General features: G+C 44.1%; 3 protein-coding genes across 7 annotated transcripts in view; 1 reads left to right on the top strand and 2 right to left on the bottom strand.

Moving 5' to 3' along the window:
- mob2a (MOB kinase activator 2a) overlaps positions 1-15,459 on the top strand; it is a 68,437-nt gene extending 52,978 nt beyond the window's left edge. For all 4 annotated transcript variants that reach the window (XM_050072180.1, XM_050072179.1, XM_050072178.1 and 1 more), the window contains exons 2-5: positions 4,508-4,668; positions 6,952-7,045; positions 11,697-11,821; positions 13,553-15,459. In XM_050072180.1, coding sequence (XP_049928137.1) covers positions 4,508-4,668; positions 6,952-7,045; positions 11,697-11,821; positions 13,553-13,872 — 700 coding nt within the window. In that variant the 3' untranslated portion in view covers positions 13,873-15,459. The remainder of the gene's footprint in view (positions 1-4,507; positions 4,669-6,951; positions 7,046-11,696; positions 11,822-13,552) is intronic.
- On the bottom strand, positions 15,009-19,485 carry kcnj11 (potassium inwardly rectifying channel subfamily J member 11). Its single transcript, XM_050072176.1, has one exon. It carries the CDS (start codon positions 18,298-18,300, stop codon positions 17,143-17,145), a length of 1,158 nt encoding a protein of 385 aa, XP_049928133.1. The 5' UTR covers positions 18,301-19,485; the 3' UTR covers positions 15,009-17,142.
- A 65-nt stretch (positions 19,486-19,550) lies between these two features.
- The window catches only part of abcc8 (ATP-binding cassette, sub-family C (CFTR/MRP), member 8), an 80,664-nt gene continuing 79,675 nt past the window's right edge, over positions 19,551-20,539 (bottom strand). For both annotated transcript variants that reach the window (XM_050072181.1, XM_050072182.1), the window contains exons 38-39: positions 20,343-20,405; positions 19,551-19,688 (exon numbers count right to left, since the gene is read on the bottom strand). In XM_050072181.1, coding sequence (XP_049928138.1) covers positions 19,551-19,688; positions 20,343-20,405 — 201 coding nt within the window. The remainder of the gene's footprint in view (positions 19,689-20,342; positions 20,406-20,539) is intronic.

Here is a 20,539-nt window from a genome sequence, read left to right as displayed (position 1 = left end):
GTTAAGAGATGTTTTCAGTATCTAAACTCTGCTGAAAATAAAGTTCTTCTCAGATTAAAAAAAAACAAACAGATTTCAGATGTAGGGTCATTTAAATGGTTAACTTTCGCAGTTGCCATCAAAGCAAATCCCTCAGGTCGCTAGCTGTCTTAGAAAAGACGGTAGACTTCTTTGTTGTCAGCGTTGGATGGCTGCACGTGCTGTTTACCCTCGCACATCGGATTAACTGCATCCATATGCCAATAGTTGGATTCCTCTGCGATTTAGAGGGCCAATTCAAAGACAGTTGTGCAATATAGGGTTTGGCATGTGAGCCGCAGACTTAAGGGAAAAGTCATTACATGGGTTTTGTTGAGCAGGTTGAGTTCAGTTAATCTTAAGGAGTCCATATCAAAACACAAACTCCAATGCCTCTGGTTTTTAAGTCATAGCATCAGCATCAGTGTTGATGGATGCATGTTTTGGTGTTGAGATAATGAAGTATGAAGAAATCAGTCAGCATAGTATGAGCTTTTGTCCTGTTTGAAGCATCGGTGCATGTGGATGCATCGAGAGAAGGTGGAGCTCTTTAGTAGCAAATTGTAGTATTTAAGAGAAAGCACTTAAAGTAATTCTCCAGCATAGCTCTGTAATGTGGCCTCGAGTGATTCCAGGATTAATTGGAACCAGGTTCTGTTAATGAGACATGCTTGTGTACCTGCCAGAGGGCTGCTCCTCTTTACACAAAGTTTATTTTTGAACCGAGTTTATTCAGCATTCAGCAGCAGTTGCCCAACGTTCGGCAGCCGATATATGCACCAGTGTGAGGCACGTGCTCGCACAAACGCACTCTCTCAGACCAGACAGGAGTCGCTTCTTCTGGATTTTCTCGAGGACTCTGGTGGGATCAGGCCCGTGACGCAGCTGTTGTGACCAGCTGGGTCGGCCGTGAAAAGGGAGAGGGGTCTGCAGCCAGAGACGCATGTCCATGTTTGTGTTGCAGTGTGAAGTCACTGGTGTGTATGTATGCAACATAGTGTGATAGTCTTAGTTTGAATTACTTTATTTGACAAAAATCACATGCAATAGTTAAAAAATAAGTTTCAAGTTATTGTCAGGGATAACACAACAAAGTCCAGGACTTAATTCCATCGTCGTTCCCTATGTACTGTCAGTCTTTTCGCTATACAACAAGATGGAGACCGCCATTCAACATCCAGAGCAGGATACAAAGATGTGTAGTTGGGTACTGGTGGTGGTACAGGGGCAAAGGTAGTGAGTGAATACAGCAGAGTGGTGGGGGAGGTGGTGTTGTTGGGAAAAGTGAAAGGGATAAGAGAGTGGCTAACAGACACAGTCGAACAGCTGTCACTCCTCAGCTCTGCAGCGTTGACCCCTGTGTCACCCGACTATACAACCCTATTTCCTTATTATGTTTTATTGCAGAGAAATGCCAACATGTTGGTCTTCCTGCTTCACGCCCTCCACCTCTACATGCAAGGTTCAAAAGACATCAGTTTTGTACACGTGATTTTCTCACAGGTCTTTGTAGACTTATTCCAGCGAGCTTGACTCGGTTGTCTGGATTGTGAGTCTGTATGGTTCCTGTTGGTGCCAGGCAGGCTATGGCTGTCCCCCCCAGCCCGGAGACATGTGCCTGGCCCTGGCTTCACTTCCCCTCCACTTCTGCCTTCTGGCCTGCCCTGATCTGTCGCTGATCTGGTGAGGGAGAAAGAGGCATCTGCTGCCTTTTATGGCAAAGACTTGCCTGGGAGAACTTCACCAAGAACAGACAAAGCTGTGTGTGTGTTGCAGCGAAGACAGACTATGTACGTATGAGGGGAGGAGTGTTGGCAGAGAGGAAGTTTTCTTTATCCTAAAATAAACTAATGGCTCCAGAATTTCACCTCCCCTTACCACACAAATGTTCGCAAGAGGTGGAGGAGGCGTTTGTATGGAAAATGATGAAATTACAGAGGGAAAGAGGCAGGAAATAGCTCAGTGAAACAGAATGTTTTCAAAAGGAAAGGAAGGGGAGGGGGGCGAACGAACTGACTTGAACCTTTTACAGGAGTCTAACTTTTTTTTTTCAGAGGGGCTTAGCAGAGCCTTTGAAAAATTGTGCGAGCTGACGGTATCTGTGGATGAAGCTCTTTCACATGACGGAACATGTAGCTCACAGAGCAAAACCACACAGACCACATGAATGTGTCTGTGCTCTCATAAGCATTTTTTGTCTTGTGAGGGGGAGAAGGAAGCAGACAGAGATAAGGAGAAATATGACAAATGATAAAAACAGGTGTGGGAGGAGGCACAAGTTTTAAAAAAGGAACAGTAATTAAAATGTGAGCCAGAGTAGAGGTCGTGGAGTGAGGTAAATTGGAGGGATAATAGTCGGGGACACGAAGATGAAGGACAAAGGGCAGAAAGAGATGAGAAGAGAGGGCAAGGATGGAACTGTGTGGCCTGAGGCTTTTGACCCTGAACAATAGGCTGTTTGGACAGGTGAGCTCGCAGCCATGAAGAGGAGTGGGTAGAAAAGAAATGCCTACAAGCCTAAAGACAGACAAGATATTGTAAAGAAACAAAGAGGATGGACAGAACGAGAGCAGAGCAACAGGAGAAAAGAGGTGAAACAGAAAGTGACCACTCATTAATTATTAGCCAGCGGTGTATTCTGCAGTGTCCTTGGTTTTTAAATGAGGCCAAAACACGCTCAGGAGCTGCCTGATAGGAAGAGCCCAATACCTTGATGAATCATTACCTAACAAATGAGAACCTGAGCGGTGTTGTGTGTGTCCATGTGTGTGATTGTGCAAGTGTTGGTCCTTCAGATCTTTTCGCAGAAGGCCTAAAGGCAGTTTAGAGCTAAGTATGTCTCCTGACAGCTAAATTAGACATGTAAAGGGGGGAACTTAAACATTTACAAAGCCAACGGCTGCTAGTTCTGTATGCATCCACATGTTGACATGCTTGCCCTTGTTTGCTGAGTTGGAAAGCAGGGCGACGCTTCCTGGAGAGGGGAATTAAACTGCAAAGGGCTTTTGAACACTGTGCTCTGGCCAAGAGGCCTCGTGCTCCGCAGTCCTGTCATGTTTTGTAAGTGTTTATTAGTTCCCATGGATATCAGCTGGTCCTGTGTCGATCCACCTCCTCTCCTCATTCCTTTCTCCCCCTCTGCTCCCACTCCCCGCTTCTGTTCTCTATCCTTTATCCGCTATCCTGAATCTATTTCTGATATCTCTGGCTGCATGTGGACGGCGAATTTCCTGCAGAAACCCCACTAGTCAAGGCTTCTTTCCTGTAAAGTCCAGCGTTAGTCGCGGCAGAGCCTGAGTGAAAGTGAGAAGGGTTTTGGCTGCTGCCGGAAAAAAGTGTTTATGATCCCTCGTCATTAGTGCTGTTAGACCAGCTCTAGCTGGTCCAGGAGCCGGAGCTGCTGTCTTCTGGGAGTGCGACTGGGAAAACGGGAACGGGCGAGCCAAGAACACATGGCTGGATCATTGTGTTTAGACAGAGGGTGTGGAGAGAGGAGAGATGAGAACTGGAGATTGAGGCGGTGAGCGCAAGACAAGCGGAAATGAGGGTCAACAAAAGCTCAATAAATCCTAGGAGCAAATTGAAACTCCCCTGTCCTTAAACAATCCCAAACAACAGTAGCAGAGCCAAGATGGAGCGGAATAAAGATGTAGGGAAAATTTGGGAGCGGGGGTCACTACACTGAGGAAAACATTGAAGAGCATGGGCAGTCGATTGCATTAGTCCCAGATTGTCCCAGATTGTCCCAGACAACAGTGCCTCTGTTTATTCCTCTCACTCATGTATCAAGTCTTTCAACCTTTGACCTCAGATTGCACTGCGGTTACTGATACAGACAGGGAGCTGAGGGAGGAGAGGTTACAGCCCTGGAAGTGCAGGAAGGGTGTGATATGGCATTCCCGTGCTAAAACTAGCAGTGGAAGTACAAGGCGCTGGGGACGGCCGTCTGTGTGGATGCTATAGACCTAACATAGGGTCAGAGGTTAGATTTGGGGGTCATGTACGGCAATAGAGGACTCTTTGTTTGGTCTGTTTAGGTTGCCGTGAATTCAGTTTTGGAAAAGTCATTATGTCGTCCATGTTTTATAGATCTCTTTGCCTGAGTTCAGGCTGTTGTATCTACATAACGTTTTGTCTGCTAGTAGCTGTTTTTCATTTCCAGTGCACTTAGCGCATGACAAGTAACCTGGGCTGACTTTCCAGTTTATCAAGTGGAGTTTTATTGCAAAACCAACTTGTGCTGAATTGTCCTGGTTGGCTCAGCAGTTGGCGACCTGAAAATCTGGTTGGATACACATATGTTTTACAGTTTTATCATATAGAAGTGTCTGAGAAAAAGTCCAGAAAAGTGTCTTTACATTTCTTCCCATTCTTTTACAGTGTCCAATTAAACAGTAAAAATCTCGCTCTGTAATTTCCTTAATTTTTTATTGCCCATATAAAGTCCTTTGCAGCTGCTTAACCCGTCCTCTTTCCCTCTGCCTTGCAGGAAGTCGAAGACGAAGCCAAATGGAAAGAAGCCTCCGGCAGAAGAGAAGAAGCAGTACTTGGAGCTAGAGTACACAAAAATCCGCGTGGTGGACTTTGACCTCAAGGAGCTGGTGGTGCTGCCCAGAGAGATAGACCTCAACGAATGGCTAGCCAGCAACAGTGAGTGACTGCAGTGCAATGAGAGAATATATATAGGATGCATGAAGTTGCTCAAACAGTTGGACGTGTTCCTGAACAGACAACAGAAACCAGTGCTGTAAATACTAAGCCTGTGAGCAATTTAACAGTCATTGTTAAAATGTAAAATGGGCCTATTAATCTTATTTATGACATAAAAATTCTTTGGTCCAGCTCAGTGTTTGCTCCGATTTATTTAGAAAAGTCTTCCTCAAGGGTTTGGAATTGTTTTTCCAAATTGGTATGCACTTGTCTGGAGATGACGAGATGTTCCTGCGGTGCTGGAGCCAAGCCCTTAACATGATCCAGGCCTGGCACAACGTTGAGTCTGTTCCCAGTAACACCACACCGCTTCTTTAAACACCATCCTTTACTGCCAGCTCCAGTGCAGTGTTTTAGCTTGCACTGAAATTTATAGTTGTCATTATGAGCATCATTTCTGGAGTTTTGTAAACGGCCTGGCTGCTTGATCGATCTTACGAGACTCTTTATTTTGTCCGTCTCTCTGTCTTTGTTTTGGTTACGTATCCTCACCAGGTGCTTGCAAGGGTAAAGGAAAAAACAAGCATTCTTTTCCTTTCTGTTTTGTACTGAAAACACTCCGTTATGTAGGACAGATGGGACGTGTTTTCACATGTTAATGTGTTGAAATTGGAGGTTATGTAAGCTGGCTTGTATCAGCTTGTATCCCCCCACTAATTGCTCCTTAGCTTCAGCACAAACAAAAGGGACGAGCAATGTTTTGATTAAATAGTTTGTTTAAGCAATCAATGATGATAATTGGAGTCATTTAATTCAGCCCACAAGTAGAAACCAGCACTTGGATGTTTTCTCACTTGGTGGCTACTTTGTTGAGCAGGAGAAGCAGTGATGGGTCCTGTGCTGTTGGGTTCCTGCAGGATGATACAACGGACCTGTTTTCATAAATTGGACTCGGCTCAGCAGAGCAACTGCTCCATTCTATTCAGAAGCCGAAATTATTACTTAAATCATTATTTAAAGGGCTGCGTACAGTGCCAGAGAACCCATCAGCAACCTCTGGGAGCGAGAGACAATATTTTGGGCTTATCCGGTGTAGCCAGCAGATATCCGAGGAGACTTCCTCCTCTCTGCAGTGTGCGCTGGTCAATTTTGCTAATCTCTGTCAGCAGATACTGCATAGGAATGCAGATAAATCTGAAAAAAGCTAATACGAAGCTAACGTGGCGTCAGACACTCGCTAAAGAATCCTGAGATTGCAGTTCCTCCAATACATTCCACCTCTTCGTATGTACTGTTTACCTGCCACTCAAACATGATTCGTCAGTGCTACTTGGACTAAAGATAGAAACCAGAACGCCTCAGATAACAAAACCTTGTCCTGTCTGAATTCATCTGTGGAATCTGATATTAGAAATGACCTCAACGTTCTGCAGGTAGAAACTGCGTTGTAGCTACTCAACATAATAAAATAACTTTTGGACAGATTTAGCAACAACAAAAGAAACTAGAATAAGTAAAAAAATTAAAGGTAGTATCACACAAAGTCAGCCATTGCTTCTACTCAACTTTTTCCCACCTTATTTTAGCTTCTTTAACTGCTGGACTGTTTATTGAAATCTTTAAGCTAGTTATGGATGATTTTGGTGGCATTGCTCTGCTCTAAAAACTCTCTTCAACACTGAATGTTTACTTTACATACATGATGAATGTTTTTTTCCCCTGACATGTCAGCTAAATGAATTGTTTGTAGTTGGAGTGTCACCATACCACAAAGTTCTCACGAGTCTAACATACAGAGCAAATATTTTGATCGAGAGATACGTCTCTTGTCACAGAATACACCCCAGATTTTCTTTGTTTTGCGCCTGAACAGGCTGCGTAGGAGTTCCCTTGTGGCAGAAATACCTGTTTTAGTTTTAACTTACTGGAGCAACAACTTAAATGGTTGCGAAAGCTGCGGCCACCTCCCATGTTTTCCATTTCTTTTTTCTGGGGCTCACGCGTTGTTGAAGTTTGTGACGGATTAGTGTGTGCATTTGACTGTGACTGTCTCATCGATCACGGTGACAGATGCACTGCGCCATACAATACTGTGGGTGTGTCATCCTCATCTATAGGAGAACGTGACATGACACTGATGGTGCTATTTTATGATCTGGTGGTATTTTAATCATTCACGTCAGTCTGGCACACAAAAATATTTAGGTACTATGATTTATTTATGTAGCAGCCGGCACACGCTGACTAACACGCTCTGAAATCTCTCTCTTGTCTTTGCCACAGCAACAACATTCTTCAATCTTATCAACCTGCAGTACAGCACCATCTCAGAGTTCTGCACTGGGGATACCTGTCAAGCCATGACGGCCTGCAACACGTAAGTTACCTCCACCGCTGTTGGTTTATTCATCGCTCACCTGCAGAGGCCCATTGGTTTATTTATCAGAAATTGGTTAATTCATCAAGGGGATACTTCCCCCGGTCGACAAGGGACGACTCACAACGTGGAGGGTGCACTCAGGTTAATTTGGGTCTTTTAACTACCCACTCAGTCCATCTTGGAATGTGCAGTATGCAGCTTTAATGCACTGCAGCAGCTGTATTTTTACCTAAGGGCTGTTGCATGTTGAAAATGGCACCGTTGTGTCTCCACGTTTGCAGTGTCTGTTTTTCAGCACGGCATGCTTCAAGGATATTTAGCATTTTTTCACGTCTCTAAGCTATGATTCAATATGTGGCTTCAGCAGTCTCTTTAGGACCTCTTTTCCCACCATCACTAGCTACAAACTCGTGTGAGCCAAGACAGTAACAATTGACCCACATTCTTCTTATTATTTATTGTGTTTTTAGGTCATTTGTGCCATAAAACCCCAGGAAAATATGTCCTGTTTACCAGTCAGGAAACTGCTAATTGCCACTGTCCCTACTCATTGATAACACCATTATTATAGAAGCACAGATTTTGAGTCAGATAAAAGGCAGCAGCCCAGAGGTCAGAAACAGGACACATCAGGATTATTTTACTGTTTTTTGATCCCTACAACTCAAAACACATCCAGTGCAGCTGCTGCATCAGGTTAGCTGTGTATCAAATACAGCAGACAGATCTGGTGCAGCTTCACCTTTAATCCCCTGCGGACCAGCCAGGAGTTTCTTGTTGCTATCTGAAGTCTGCTACCGTCATCATATTCACATTACACAGTGCCTAGAAGGAGAGCTGAGATCAAACTGTAACCAAATGTTAGTTATGTTTAATTGCTGGCTAATTGATTAGTAATTAAAGGTGGTTAATGGCTTTTGTGTGCAGTAAAAGTGGCATACCTCCGCAGTAGTTGATGTTAAAGGATAATCATAACACGGAGGCTTACTCATGCCATGTTAACACAAGGGAGGTGACGGAACTGTAAGCATTTATCTAACTAGTTTGCCCTGTCGGGGCGGGGTGCCGTCTTTATGTGTGAGCCCTTGTTTTTCGAGAGAGGCTGTCATTCCCCCTGTGTATACTGGAGGCTGGAAAAACCTGATTACCGACACTTTGAGAAACCGCAACACTCACTACACAGCTCCTAACGTATTACATGCAGCAATGGCGCTCACCCACGCACTCACCCTGGATTAAAAATACGACAAACAACACAAACATTGAGAAATGACACATATATGACAGATCTGCTGCGAGAGATAAACTCGTCACGAGTTAACCTCTTAGTCAACAGTGGATTTTTCCACTGCTGTCACCTTAAGCTACTGCTACTAGCACACACCCTGAGAAATGGAAGAAGCCAATGAGCTTCGCCTGCGGTATGTGAAGAGTGGAGAGAGCCGTGCAGATTAACATGTTTGTGTTTGCACTGTCTATTGACCTGTGGAAAACAGAAGCAACGTCTTAAAAACATGTTTTTCCCACAGCTCCACTCGGGATTCAACTAAAATGTTTAATGGATTTTGGTTTGACTCGCATTCTCACTATTAAAACTGCGCTTCTAAGACGAGGCCGACCATTTATGATTGTACCTTCGCCTCTGCCCATTGCCCAGCACCCCACCCTTTCCTGGCGGTGCAGGACCTGGCACCCGTGCCCCCTCTGTGGTGAAAACTGACTGAGCCACAGTCGCAGCAGCGTCAGTGCCCCTGCCCGAAGGCAGAGCTCAGCACTATTTTTGGAAGAAAATGTTTCCATGAGCTATGAGGGAACGGAACCATTTGGTAGCTATTTAGACCCATTTTGTATGGGTGGGTGGATGGATGGGTGTGTGCGTGTGTGTGTGTGTGTGTGTGTGTGTGTGTGGGAGGGACAGAGATGTGTGGTAATGTGCTCACACTGTTAAGTAGTGGTTCTTAAAGCCGGTTCCATTTTGGATTCAGTTGGTAAAATACACATAAGCACTAAGCGCCTCTTATCAAATATTTAATATCCTGTTTACACAGAGCGAACAGAACATTCAGGTTGTCATTTAGCTTAATTACAAGCTTTTAATCTGTTGCATAAACTTCACTCTTTGACTATCAGTCTTAAAGTTACAGCTGTTGTTTGATTACTTTTATTGCATCCTTTAATCAAGCACACACTGTGCAGGCTAGGACTGAACAGTTAATCACAATATTATTGAAATCGCAGTGTGGCCAAGTGCAGTATCCAAACCGCAGGAGCTGCAGTTTTTTGATAAAGGTACAATGTGTCACAGCATGCCATTATTAATGAGGCATCATGGTGCTACAGAGATGCCCCAGCCTACAAATCATACTCTATAGAAGAAGAGGAAGATATACTTTATTAATCTTCGAGGGGAAATTCAGTTTTCTTTCACTCTGCTGTCATGTATGTACACACAGACCCAAAATACAAACTCATGCACAAACAGAACCTATACATGCATTAATGGAGAGATGTCAGAGCGACATACTTGTTTGGTACAGACCACAGCATCACATAATCATTTTTAGGTTTTTTCCCCCAGTAAAAATGAACTGCAAAAGTACCATTACCGCCAGGTGGCAATATCTGTCCAAATAATGGTAATGTGACTTTTTTTAATTGCATATAGTGCAGCCTTTGTGCAGGTGCAGCCAGATATCACACAGCCACATATCAGCATATATTTTGTTTGTCCCCACACTGTACAGTGTGCCACCATTCCCTCCATTATGATCATTTAACCCACCTTGTAACCACTTAACTAATATAAAAACAATATCTTGAGATTACAGAGGAAAACAGAGATTATATAATAGATAATAAATACACCAAATACATAAAATACACTGTTTATATATTTAAGAAAGTGCCTTAAGGCAGCTATGAATCCAATTCATCCCACTACAAGACAACTGTGACAAACGAAAGTCACAAACTCGAGGTACAAAATAAGATTTATTTTTTAATATAAAGTACACAAAGGTTGCATACCTTTGGTAAGAAACTTGTAAAAATGTATATTCAAAGAAATCCTATCAAGCCCCAACCCATGTGTTAGTAAACAGAAGGTAAACTGGGGTGGGCGGAAGAATCGATTAAGCATAGTAGTGCAGTACTTTGTGTGGCAATGTTGTATTGATACAAGGACAAGTGTCACACAAGTATCGATTCTTTTATTTTATAAATTCTTAATATTACAAATACTAAATTAAATTTTGGTAGCCTACTAGAATTTTACAATGAATTGCTTTTCAGTCCACCAAGTACATTTTGCTGCAATGAAAATGATTGAAGTGAGACGCACAGATTGAACTTTGTCTTTAGACTTTAGACTTTAAACTTCAGCTTTTTAGATAAAACAGATGTTGATTAAGTGTCCCTTAAAGGACATAATTTGCAGTTGGAGAAGGGTAATAGATTACAATATACCACAGGATGATATCACAATACACAGCATACCATTAAAAATCACAATAATATTAGTTTGTGACTCAAGTATCATGGTGATATCGTGTCATGGGGCCTCAGCTGATTCCCTCCCTAACGTAAACCCTCCTCTGCAGCAGAGCTTCATACTGAATGTGGCCACAGCTTCATCATGTCTGGGTCAGTGTGTCTGAGTGAAGAAGGCATGTTTGTAGTTTATTCTGTGTCTCTCCCACACACAAACACACAGTCTAATCTTGAGTGAGTAAGTGCATTGTAAGAGTCTGGTGCTGGTGCTGCGGTCAGTAGGTCCCCTCCTGCAGGGTCAGTTATGTGGACGCTTTACATTCCTCAGGATTTGTAATGTCTGCCCCACTGCCTCCCAGACTCACACCTGCATGCACATTTCTTTTCACTCTTTCATCAGGTTATTAATTGACCTTTCCAGCTCGCCGATCAGTCAGCCGGCCCTTTGTCTCGGTGGTTACTGGTCCTGTTTCACTGCCTCTCCCCTTGTTAGCTCATTCATTTATTCCTAAGGCGTCTACCGACCCTCTAGCGTGACTCGTTCTGTGCTGCTGACCTGCTGTCTGACTTTTGTTAACCATAACTCAGATCCCCTGCCTACAAATCAGCTATGTGGGTCACCCCCCTCTGGAAATGTTTGATCAGCAGCAGGACTGGGGGGTCGTCAGTGTCCCGTTAACTCCCAGAACAGCAGGGACTTTGGCCCAATCAGGAAATTAAAGCTCAGGGGCGCGGAGTTCAGAAGGTCCAGTGGTATGAAAACATGCAAACATGATAACAGGGTAATATGACACATGACCGTATTGTAATTCTGAACCACGTCATCCAGAAAGTGAATTGTCACTGGGTGTGTTGGTTTTCCCCGAATGAGGAAAAAGGACGGTGATGTCTCACAGGCTAATTATGCCTCATAGCTCACGTGTGTGTTGTTTCTCTTCCCACTTGAGTGACACTGACCGTTTTATGCACCAGGAAATGTTCTTTTACTGTCTGAGCAGCTCCTGCTTCAACCACAAGCATTCTTTAGAAAATATTCATTATGATTAATTAACACTCAGTTGTGTCACAGTATCCTGTTTCGATGATGTGTCTTTCCTGCTGTTTTGCAAGGCGTACATGACAACATGAATTGGCATGTCTTCTTTGTCTTTCTCTATAGAATATACTACTGGTATGACGAGAGGGGGAAGAAGACGAAGTGCACTGCTCCACAATATGTTGACTTCGTAATGAGTCTTTGTCAGAAACTGGTCACAGATGAGGAAATCTTTCCAACAAAATACGGTGAGTGTCCCTCTGAAGGTTTGATGACTCCTGGGAGTAACTCATGTTATAGTGCTGCCCCCTGCTGCTTCACATGGATAGAGTCAGTGACAGAGTGGTGGTCACATACACCAAGTATTTGAAAGAAGTTATAGTGATGTTACTTGGGGCTGCATTTTACAGTTATAGTCACTATAGAATAATTAGCTGATTCATTTCTTGATTAATTGATTAACCCTTTGCTTTGTAGGATAAAAAAAATAGTGAAACAGAAATCAGTCCCTCAAGGAGAAATTCAGTTTCCCCTTGTCACAGTTAAAATATTTTAAACTTCTGCTGTCCTCCCAGATCGAATTTACAACCAAGTGTTACGTAACTTTATGCATGGTGAAAATACGGGCAATCTTGACAATGTTTGGACATTACTAGGAAAAATTACATCGAATAATAAACACAGAATAATTTGATTTATGTTTTATTCCATTCTTTGTAAACAATCTGGCATGATGATCACAACATATCATCAACACACCATCCCGCCATTCCGCCAGACTGTTTTGCTTTTTATTTTTCCCGTGCTGTGCGTCTGCCTGATTCCATGTGAATGCAACATTACACATTTTGTTAAGCAAAATAATCTTTACAAATCAACACCACTTTTATGATTGTTTAAGTGTAAACGCAATCGGCAGAAGTAAAAAGCTAACTTTAGGCTGTAAACAAACTACACCAAGTCGCATGACTTAAAAGTCGGCACCTCAACCAGGCTGTAAATCTGTCCGTAGTCTCATTCAGCAGCTTGTTAGCAACCATCTTTTTAAAGATACCGTAAGGCTTCCAAATTCATGAGTGGGGTATTAACTGAAGTATTTTATGCCGTACAACAAAACACGAAAGTCTCTTAAGCTTGTGTTAACCACAGACTTTATTTCAGGCATCTCACCAAAACCACATTCATAAAAACGTTGACTTTGAGGCGAGGGAACCAGGAGTGCAGAAATGCTAACTCATTGCCACATGTTAGGACTCATTCCTGTAGCACTTCATTATTTGAGCAACTCATCAATTCATTAACTAGTATTTCTGCTCAAATATAATTCAAAAGGCCAGAGGTTATACTTATAGTCATTAAAAAATAACATTGGTGATAGTCTGTTTTTTCTTCTTTTTTTTTTGCCATAAATCTCATTGAAAGACCAAAATAATGAAGTGTTCCTACTGATTTGTATTCCTCTCTGTCACAGAGCTCCAGTGTCGTCCAAAAACGATTAAAAACACATAAATGGGCACCACTGGGTGACATTGGTTATTATAACGAACATGGTTACTATGGTTTATGTTGAGTTGATTTAATAGACTCCGTCCTGCTGCGGTAAATACAGATGTTAGAGCACCAGTGGTGTTGTTATCCGTGGCTGAAAATAGTCTCCAATGAATGAGCTATTTCAAGTTTGAGTAATTTTTCAACTGACTACAGTACAAAGGAAATTATTTAGCCCTTTTTTATATGAAACTTTATATTTATGACCAGGTTTTAAAGGTTTGCATCTTTAGTAGGAACAAATAGACTTGTGGATGAGTGTAGTAGTGAACAGAGAGTGTTTGGAGACAGACAAACACATTGTTGATTTTGGTGTTTCACAGGACTTGTTGATATAAAAATCCACACAACACCAGCCTTGTCATTTAAACTCCCTCGCGGTGACTCCTGTCTAATCCCGTCTCTCCTGTGTGTTTCTTTTCTCCCTTCAGGCAAAGAGTTCCCCAACTCCTTTGAGTCCTTGGTAAAGAAGATCTGCCGGTATCTGTTCCACGTGCTGGCTCACCTCTACTGGGCGCACTTTAAAGAGACGGTGGCTCTGGACCTGCAGGGCCACTTGAACACTCTGTATGCACATTTCATCGTTTTCGTAAGGGAATTCAACCTGGTCGACCCCAAGGAGACCTGTATCATGGACGACCTGTCCGAAATCCTCTGCACCCCCGCCCCACCACCCGCGCCCACTCCGGCTCCTTCTGCCCCCGCCTCGGCGCCCTCCCCCTCTTCACAAAACCATGTGACGGAGAGATGAGCGGGGGGCGGCGGTCAGACAGCAGCCCCGGGGGTGATAGAAGATAAGATAGAGGAGAGAAGGAAAGACAGCCTGGCCCCCTTCCTCGGTGCCAGCAGGACTTAGAGACCTTCCACTACCCTTATATTTCGCTACGACACCAACCAACCAGCCGGAAGGAAGGGGGGGAGGGTTTTCGGGGGGTTTGGGGTGGCGGGGAGGGGTTTGTCACGCCAGCAGGAATTGGCGTGAGCGTTCCTCCCAGGGGCAAATCCCTCCCATCTTCTCTGCAATTTAAACTAGGAACAAAAAAAGTATGTGTATGTTTTATTTTTTGGTTTTATTTCACTTTTATTTTTGTTGAAGTTTTATTCAGTTTTTATTTTTTGTTGTGGAGGGGGGTGCAGCGTGTCTGTCGACCCTTCACCTCCCTCTATCCTCTACCTAACATACAGTACAGGAAGGGGGCTCTGCTTTGCTTCAACCTACTATTGTACAGTGTTGTTGATGTGTGGAGAAGAGGCGTCTCTGCTCACCTGCGGGCTCGTCCTTCCCTCCTCCTGCAGCGACGGGAGGCGGCCCGGCAGGGGCACGGCCACTACGCTGGCCAGTAGGGAGCCACGTTACTGCCTGACGGGGCGATACTAGCCAATCACTGTTTGGGTTGTTTATGTGGGGGATGATTAAAGCGCTTCCTACTCAGGACCTGAGAGAATACGTCACTGCTGCCAGAGAGAAGTCTCTCTTTTTTTTCATTCTCTGTCCCTTGTTCACCAGTCCTTCATATGACAGATGTGGATTGTGTTTAACTACAGTATAGTCACATATTCACCTGGTGTACCCCTAACAAACATGTCCCAGAGCCGACCTGTAGAGGGCAGCAAACATGAAGAGAACGCCACAGAAACAGGGAGACAGAGAAGAAAATATAAAAGATTGTATGTTAGATATTTAATCTGATCAGAGTTTGAGACAGACTGGTGCCCGTATGAGTCAGAGTTGTTTGCTGGTGTTCAGCACAGCAGCAGCAGCCCCTTCATCCACCAACACCGCCACCGACACCCACTCCAGCTGTACAGAAGGACAAAGACATGAGGTAATGTCTGCAGGCCCAGAGAGGCTGAGGTGGAGATAGAAAGAGGGGTGGGAGTCGAGGGTGTGGAGCTGCTCTGCTGTTGAACAGTCACCAGTGCTCCCAGTTCAAAACTAAAAACAAAAAATCTCCACTTCTGGTTTATTGTTTCTACCTGTCCCTTAAAATTTGCTTCTTTTTAAAAAGAAAAGATTATCAGAGGAAAATTAGTTCAGAAATAATAACAATAATGGTATCATCATTACACATGTATAGAAAATGCACAGTCTGCTTGGACTTTACTGTACAAAGAATCGCAAGCGGGTTCTGTCAGACATAGCCTCTGTATGGAGGAGGATTGGGTTTATAATTCTCCTTTTTTATTTATTTTAATTTTTTTTTTTTTTTTTTTTTTTTTTTGCAGGGTTCTTCAGTTCTGGCTCTCGTTTTTATGTATTTTAATTATTAACTAAGTTAAAAGCAATTTAATATTTTAAGCTCTGCGGATTATAATCTAATAAAAGAGAGAAATGCCACCTGGCCTCAGTGTCTTTTGTGTCAATGTGTTTGTGTGAATAATGCAGGAGGACAGAAACATGAGCGTCTGGTGCGCAGCTGCATAAAAACATTGCTATTTTTAAAGGGGAACTGGATTCATTGTGCACACAGTTTACTCATCACGAGGACTGAGCCTGGAAGAACTGTGTAATGACTGAATCATACTAAATAATCATCATTCTTACATTTTGACTCATTTGTCTCTTAATGATAAATGATATATCAGGCTATTGGTTGAAGCTGGTTATGACAGATAGTGGAGTGATTAGATATGTTTGTATCATTTGTGTCATTTAGCAACAGTTTAGTGCAACTTGTCCACTAGAGAGCAATGACAAGTGATCTGTTAAATGCCTTGCACAATACATAATAGTCTTACTGCTTTAATACCATTTTGAAGTGTTTCTTGCCAAAAATATTGCCTTATCGTTCCTGGATTGTTGACCTCAAACCTCCAGGAACATTCCAGCTCTGCTTTTGGAGCCCCAAACTGTAAAGACGTGTGATACTAAATCATTAGGGTTTCCCTCTTGAAACATGTCCTCCTGAGACCCTGTGTCCTCATGAGGACATCACATTTTGGGTTTACGTGACTTCATACTTAATTCTTAACTTAGACCTGTTGTTCTCGTTCGTGGACACTTTTTTTGTGCCATCTAGTGAGATCACAATACACTAATCCATGTAAAAACAAGATGGCAGCCATCTCTGCCAATTCAGTCTGCAGCCGATCCAGACACAGAGGTGGACAAAACCTGACCACATATTATGGTTGAAACTTGATAATTTATGACATTTGTAGTTTGATGTGGCAACAAATTTGACCAAGTTTGGCAACAGCAACAGACTAAGACTGTTAGGAAGTACTCGTTTGAGGACATTAGGACTTAATTACCATTGATAATGTTTAGTTTTTTATACTTTTCAGGTCCTACTGACCCCAAATAGCTAGGAGAAATGAAAAATGCATACCAAACAAAAGTTCGGGACTCAGGAGGATGTAATGTGGCCTCTCCATCCACAACACAGTTTACTTAAAGCATTCTCCTTTATTTCTTTTAAATACATGCAGTCACTCTTTATTAATAATAATATTAATAATAATAATAAAAAATCAAGCATATCCAAAGTGGACTTCCTGTTCATTCTGGGTACCAGGACTCCTCACAGTTCTCAGTGCATTCTGTCTTTGTGCATTTTTCTCACTGACCCTGAGTAAAAAGCTTGATGATGCGTGCATACATCTGGCTGCAGAGAGATGTAATGTGGATTACTGATTGCAGGCATAGGCATAGATATCAGGGGGAAAGCAGGGAACACACCGCATTCAATATGTAGAACATGTGCATTTGTCCCCCTTAATAAAAACATGAAGATAGCAGTGGAGTTTAAACAGAATTAGAGACATTTACACCATAAATTGATGCAGAAATTGTACAATTTGGTGCTTAAACTTTCACTCGAATGCAGGAAATTACGTGTTTGGTGCTCCACATATTCTGGCGGAGGACCCCCAGTGTTGAAACCAAACCTGCCCCCTTGATTACAGCTGCTCCATAACATGTATTAATTATAAAATAAATATGATTTTGTCATTTCACTATCTCCAAACTTAAATAATAAATCATTATATAAAATGCTGGTTGACACAGATCAGTTCACTAGTCCTCCATCCTGGTCCTGCGGACCAACGTAGAGCCCCGCCGCCTTCTCACAATCGGCCGCAAGGTGAGGCCCTCGTTCAGCTTAAACCGAGCGATGCCTCCCGCCTCATCCAGCGTCTTGGCGCTGCAGCACGGTGTCGGCACCTTCATGGTGTTACCGAACTTGGAGTAGTCCACCGCGTACATGCCGTCCTCCTCTGAGACCGTAGGCACGAAGCGCTGCCCCCACAGAATCTCATCCGACACGTAGGAGGTCCTGGCCTGCGTGGTGATGCCCGTGGTCTCCACCACCCCCTCCAGCACCGCGATCACCTCGATGTCCTGATGCTGCAGGTCAAAAGCTGACATCTCATACAGAGGGCTGTCCTTGTCGATGACGTGACAGATGATGAGGGGGGACACCAGGAAGACACCGTTGGTGCCCACCGGGTTATCCATGTGGATGTCGATCTGGTCCAGAGGCACGAACTCGCCCTCCTCCGTGGTGGTTCTCCTGACCACCTGCAGCCGCACGGTGGCGCTGATGATCATGCTTTTCCTCAGGTCCCCGATGCGGATCATGAAGCACAGCTTGTTGTTTCGGACGGAGATGACTGCGTGCTTGCTGAAAATGAGCGTCTCCGCGCGCCGATTGGCCTGCGCAGTTTTCATGAAGATGCAGCCGAGCATGATCGCGTTGATGACCAGGCCGACGATGTTCTGGACGATCAGGATGATGATGGCGGAGACGCACTCCTCCGTGATCATCCGGCCCCCGAAGCCGATGGTCACCTGGACCTCTATGGAGAAGAGGAAGGCGGAGGAGAAGGAGTGAATGTCCGTTACGCACGGGACAAAGTCGTCTCCTCTCTCGTCCAGGTCGCCATGCGCAAAGGCGATGAGCCACCAGATCATCCCGAAGAGGAGCCAGCTGCACAGGAAGGACATGGTGAAAATGATGAGCGTGTGGAGCCATTTTAAATCAACCAGAGTGGTGAAGACGTCCTGCAAGAAGCGACCCTGCTCTCGGATGTTAGTGTGCGCTACATTGCAGGTGCCGTTCTTGGCGACGAACCGAGCTTTCCTCGGCTTGGCTTTGAACTTTGGCTGAAGGACATTCTCAGCCAAACGTGTAAGTAAGTAATCTTCAGGAATGATTCCTTTCCTGGACAACATATCGCTCCCATACTATGGACCCACAGCCTTTTGGCTCTGAAGGCACTGGTTTGTCTCTGCCCCGCTGAGAGAAGCTTTATTTTCCTCTTTCCCGGTGCTTTTATCACTGATCAGTCAGCCCCTCAGCAGCTGCCGGGCGCAGCAGGGAAAGTCTAGTTGTCGCCCGTTTTCTGGAGGTATGTGCGCTCCTCACGTTGCCTCCAGATCAGGCGCTCCTCAGACGCGAGGTCCCAGGAGAAGGTTCTTCTTCCAGCTCTGCCAGCTGCTGCCGTCACTCACGACACCCACCGACCAGGGCATAGATGTGCCACACCGCCCTGTCCCATTGTGAAGCCACCACACCGGTGGCGTGCGCTCACCGCGGACATTCAGTGAGATGTAAAATGTTGATGCAGCAGCATAATGGGCCTCAGAGCTGAGTTTTATCACCTTTGGGTAACAAGGCAGGCTTCAGTGGCGCAGTTGGCTCTGCGCTGACTCCGCCACTTCACTATAGCTGGGTAACGTGAGATGGAGACGTTGTGAGGTGGAGAGGTACTCCCTCCCTCCACCGTCTCTGTGGTGTGGTGTCCTTCCTGTGGTTTTCAATGAGAAGGCAGGAGTGGACCCATTACGCATTATAAAAAACGTCTCAGCTGTGCAGCCGGAACGCCAAAGGCAGCTCGTGCTGTGAATACATAATAGGTTAAATATAGGGCACTCTACTGTAAATCATCCTGAGGCTGTTTGCTATAAAATATGAGTTAGTCTTTTCATATACATCCAGTCCTGGGTTTCAGAATCAGCTGGGTTTCCCCTGGTTTCCACACCACTCACAGAGACTTTGATTTACAGCGTGCTGCTGTGACATCCGCAACTTTCTCATGTCACATGTCAGTTCTGGCTGCAGCCGCTCATCCCACTGTGACACCCCTGAGTCTATGAAGATGATCACTATGCTCTGTCTCTGGCTCCTTGCCTCATCTTGCAGCAGCTCCATGTATTCCTCCGCTCATTTTAAACCTGCACACCACTGATGACTTATTTGTTGTGTACAGCTCATTAAGTCTCACACAAGCACACTTATCCCCAAATAACCCCGACACACACAAACCCACATGTGACTGATAATTTATGTTTTATTAACAAAGAATTAACTTTTTTATGTACAAATATTATACATGATTAAAAAATAAAATGAATATATTCCATGAGACAATTGCACTTTGAATGTCTTCCTCTAATGCCTGCTTCTCCTCTCTCCTCCTGAGCTACTTGTCTGCTCGCACGAAGGAGGTGAAGGTGCTGTCCTCCTTCTCCAGCAGGGCCTGGGGCCTGTCGTACTCCAGGATGATCCCCCGCTTCATCACAATCACCAGGTCGGCATTCAGGATGGTGTGGACGCGATGCTGTGCGGCAGAGGGGAAGGATAACAGTAGTTATGTTGGACAGCGCAGAGAGACATCAGAGAGAACTGCTCCATTGTACAGCTGTCACTAATTCAGACTGACACGTCCTAAATGAGTCTTTTGAAACATAAATCAATGCTTTATTGCTTTAATGTCCCACTCAGTCACTGTTAAGTTAAAACAGGAGATGAAATAAGAGGTTCCTGTTTCAATAAAATGTCCCTCCACAGTAAAATATCAAAGGTTACAGTGGCCTTTCAGCTCATCAAAGGTTGCCCTTCTGCTTTTTAGAATAGTTCATGTGAAATATCTTAAGTGAAGAGTTACGACATTTTAACATTCATGTTCATGTTGTATGTTTGTTTTAATTACCTTATCATGAAATAACCTTAAAAATCCCACATTCAAATTTGACCTGGACGCCTGACCCTGATTCCCCCGTCTTACTCTTGTCTCTTACCTTTTTTTTAAATTTTCACCACAGTCCTGCAGAGACAGTTAGAAATAGCCCGCGCTGCATCTGTCTGCATTGCATTACTTTACGAGAACTACATCAGCAGTGTGAGACGGAGGTCAGCGCTCTCTGGGGGGAAATGTGAGAGCTCGATGCATAACTGTAAATGCCTGGCACAGTGTCGGGGGAGAGATACTCACTGCTATAGTAACCACAGTTCGGTCAGCAAAAGCGGTCATCACCACTTTCTGCAGGATGCTCTCCTGTGAGGACAGAGGCGAGGGGACAGGAGGTCAACTCACTTTTAATGCTGACTGAGGTTTAACGACAAAAACAAAAGTACGCAATACAAAGAGTCATTTTAACAGTTAACACACTCTGTCATACTCTTCAGCCC

This window comes from Epinephelus moara, chromosome 20, assembly GCF_006386435.1.
Source record: "Epinephelus moara isolate mb chromosome 20, YSFRI_EMoa_1.0, whole genome shotgun sequence".
Lineage (NCBI taxonomy): Eukaryota > Metazoa > Chordata > Actinopteri > Perciformes > Serranidae > Epinephelus > Epinephelus moara.
The sequence above is the reverse complement of the archived record's forward strand: the minus strand, read 5'-3'. Positions and strand labels throughout refer to the sequence as shown.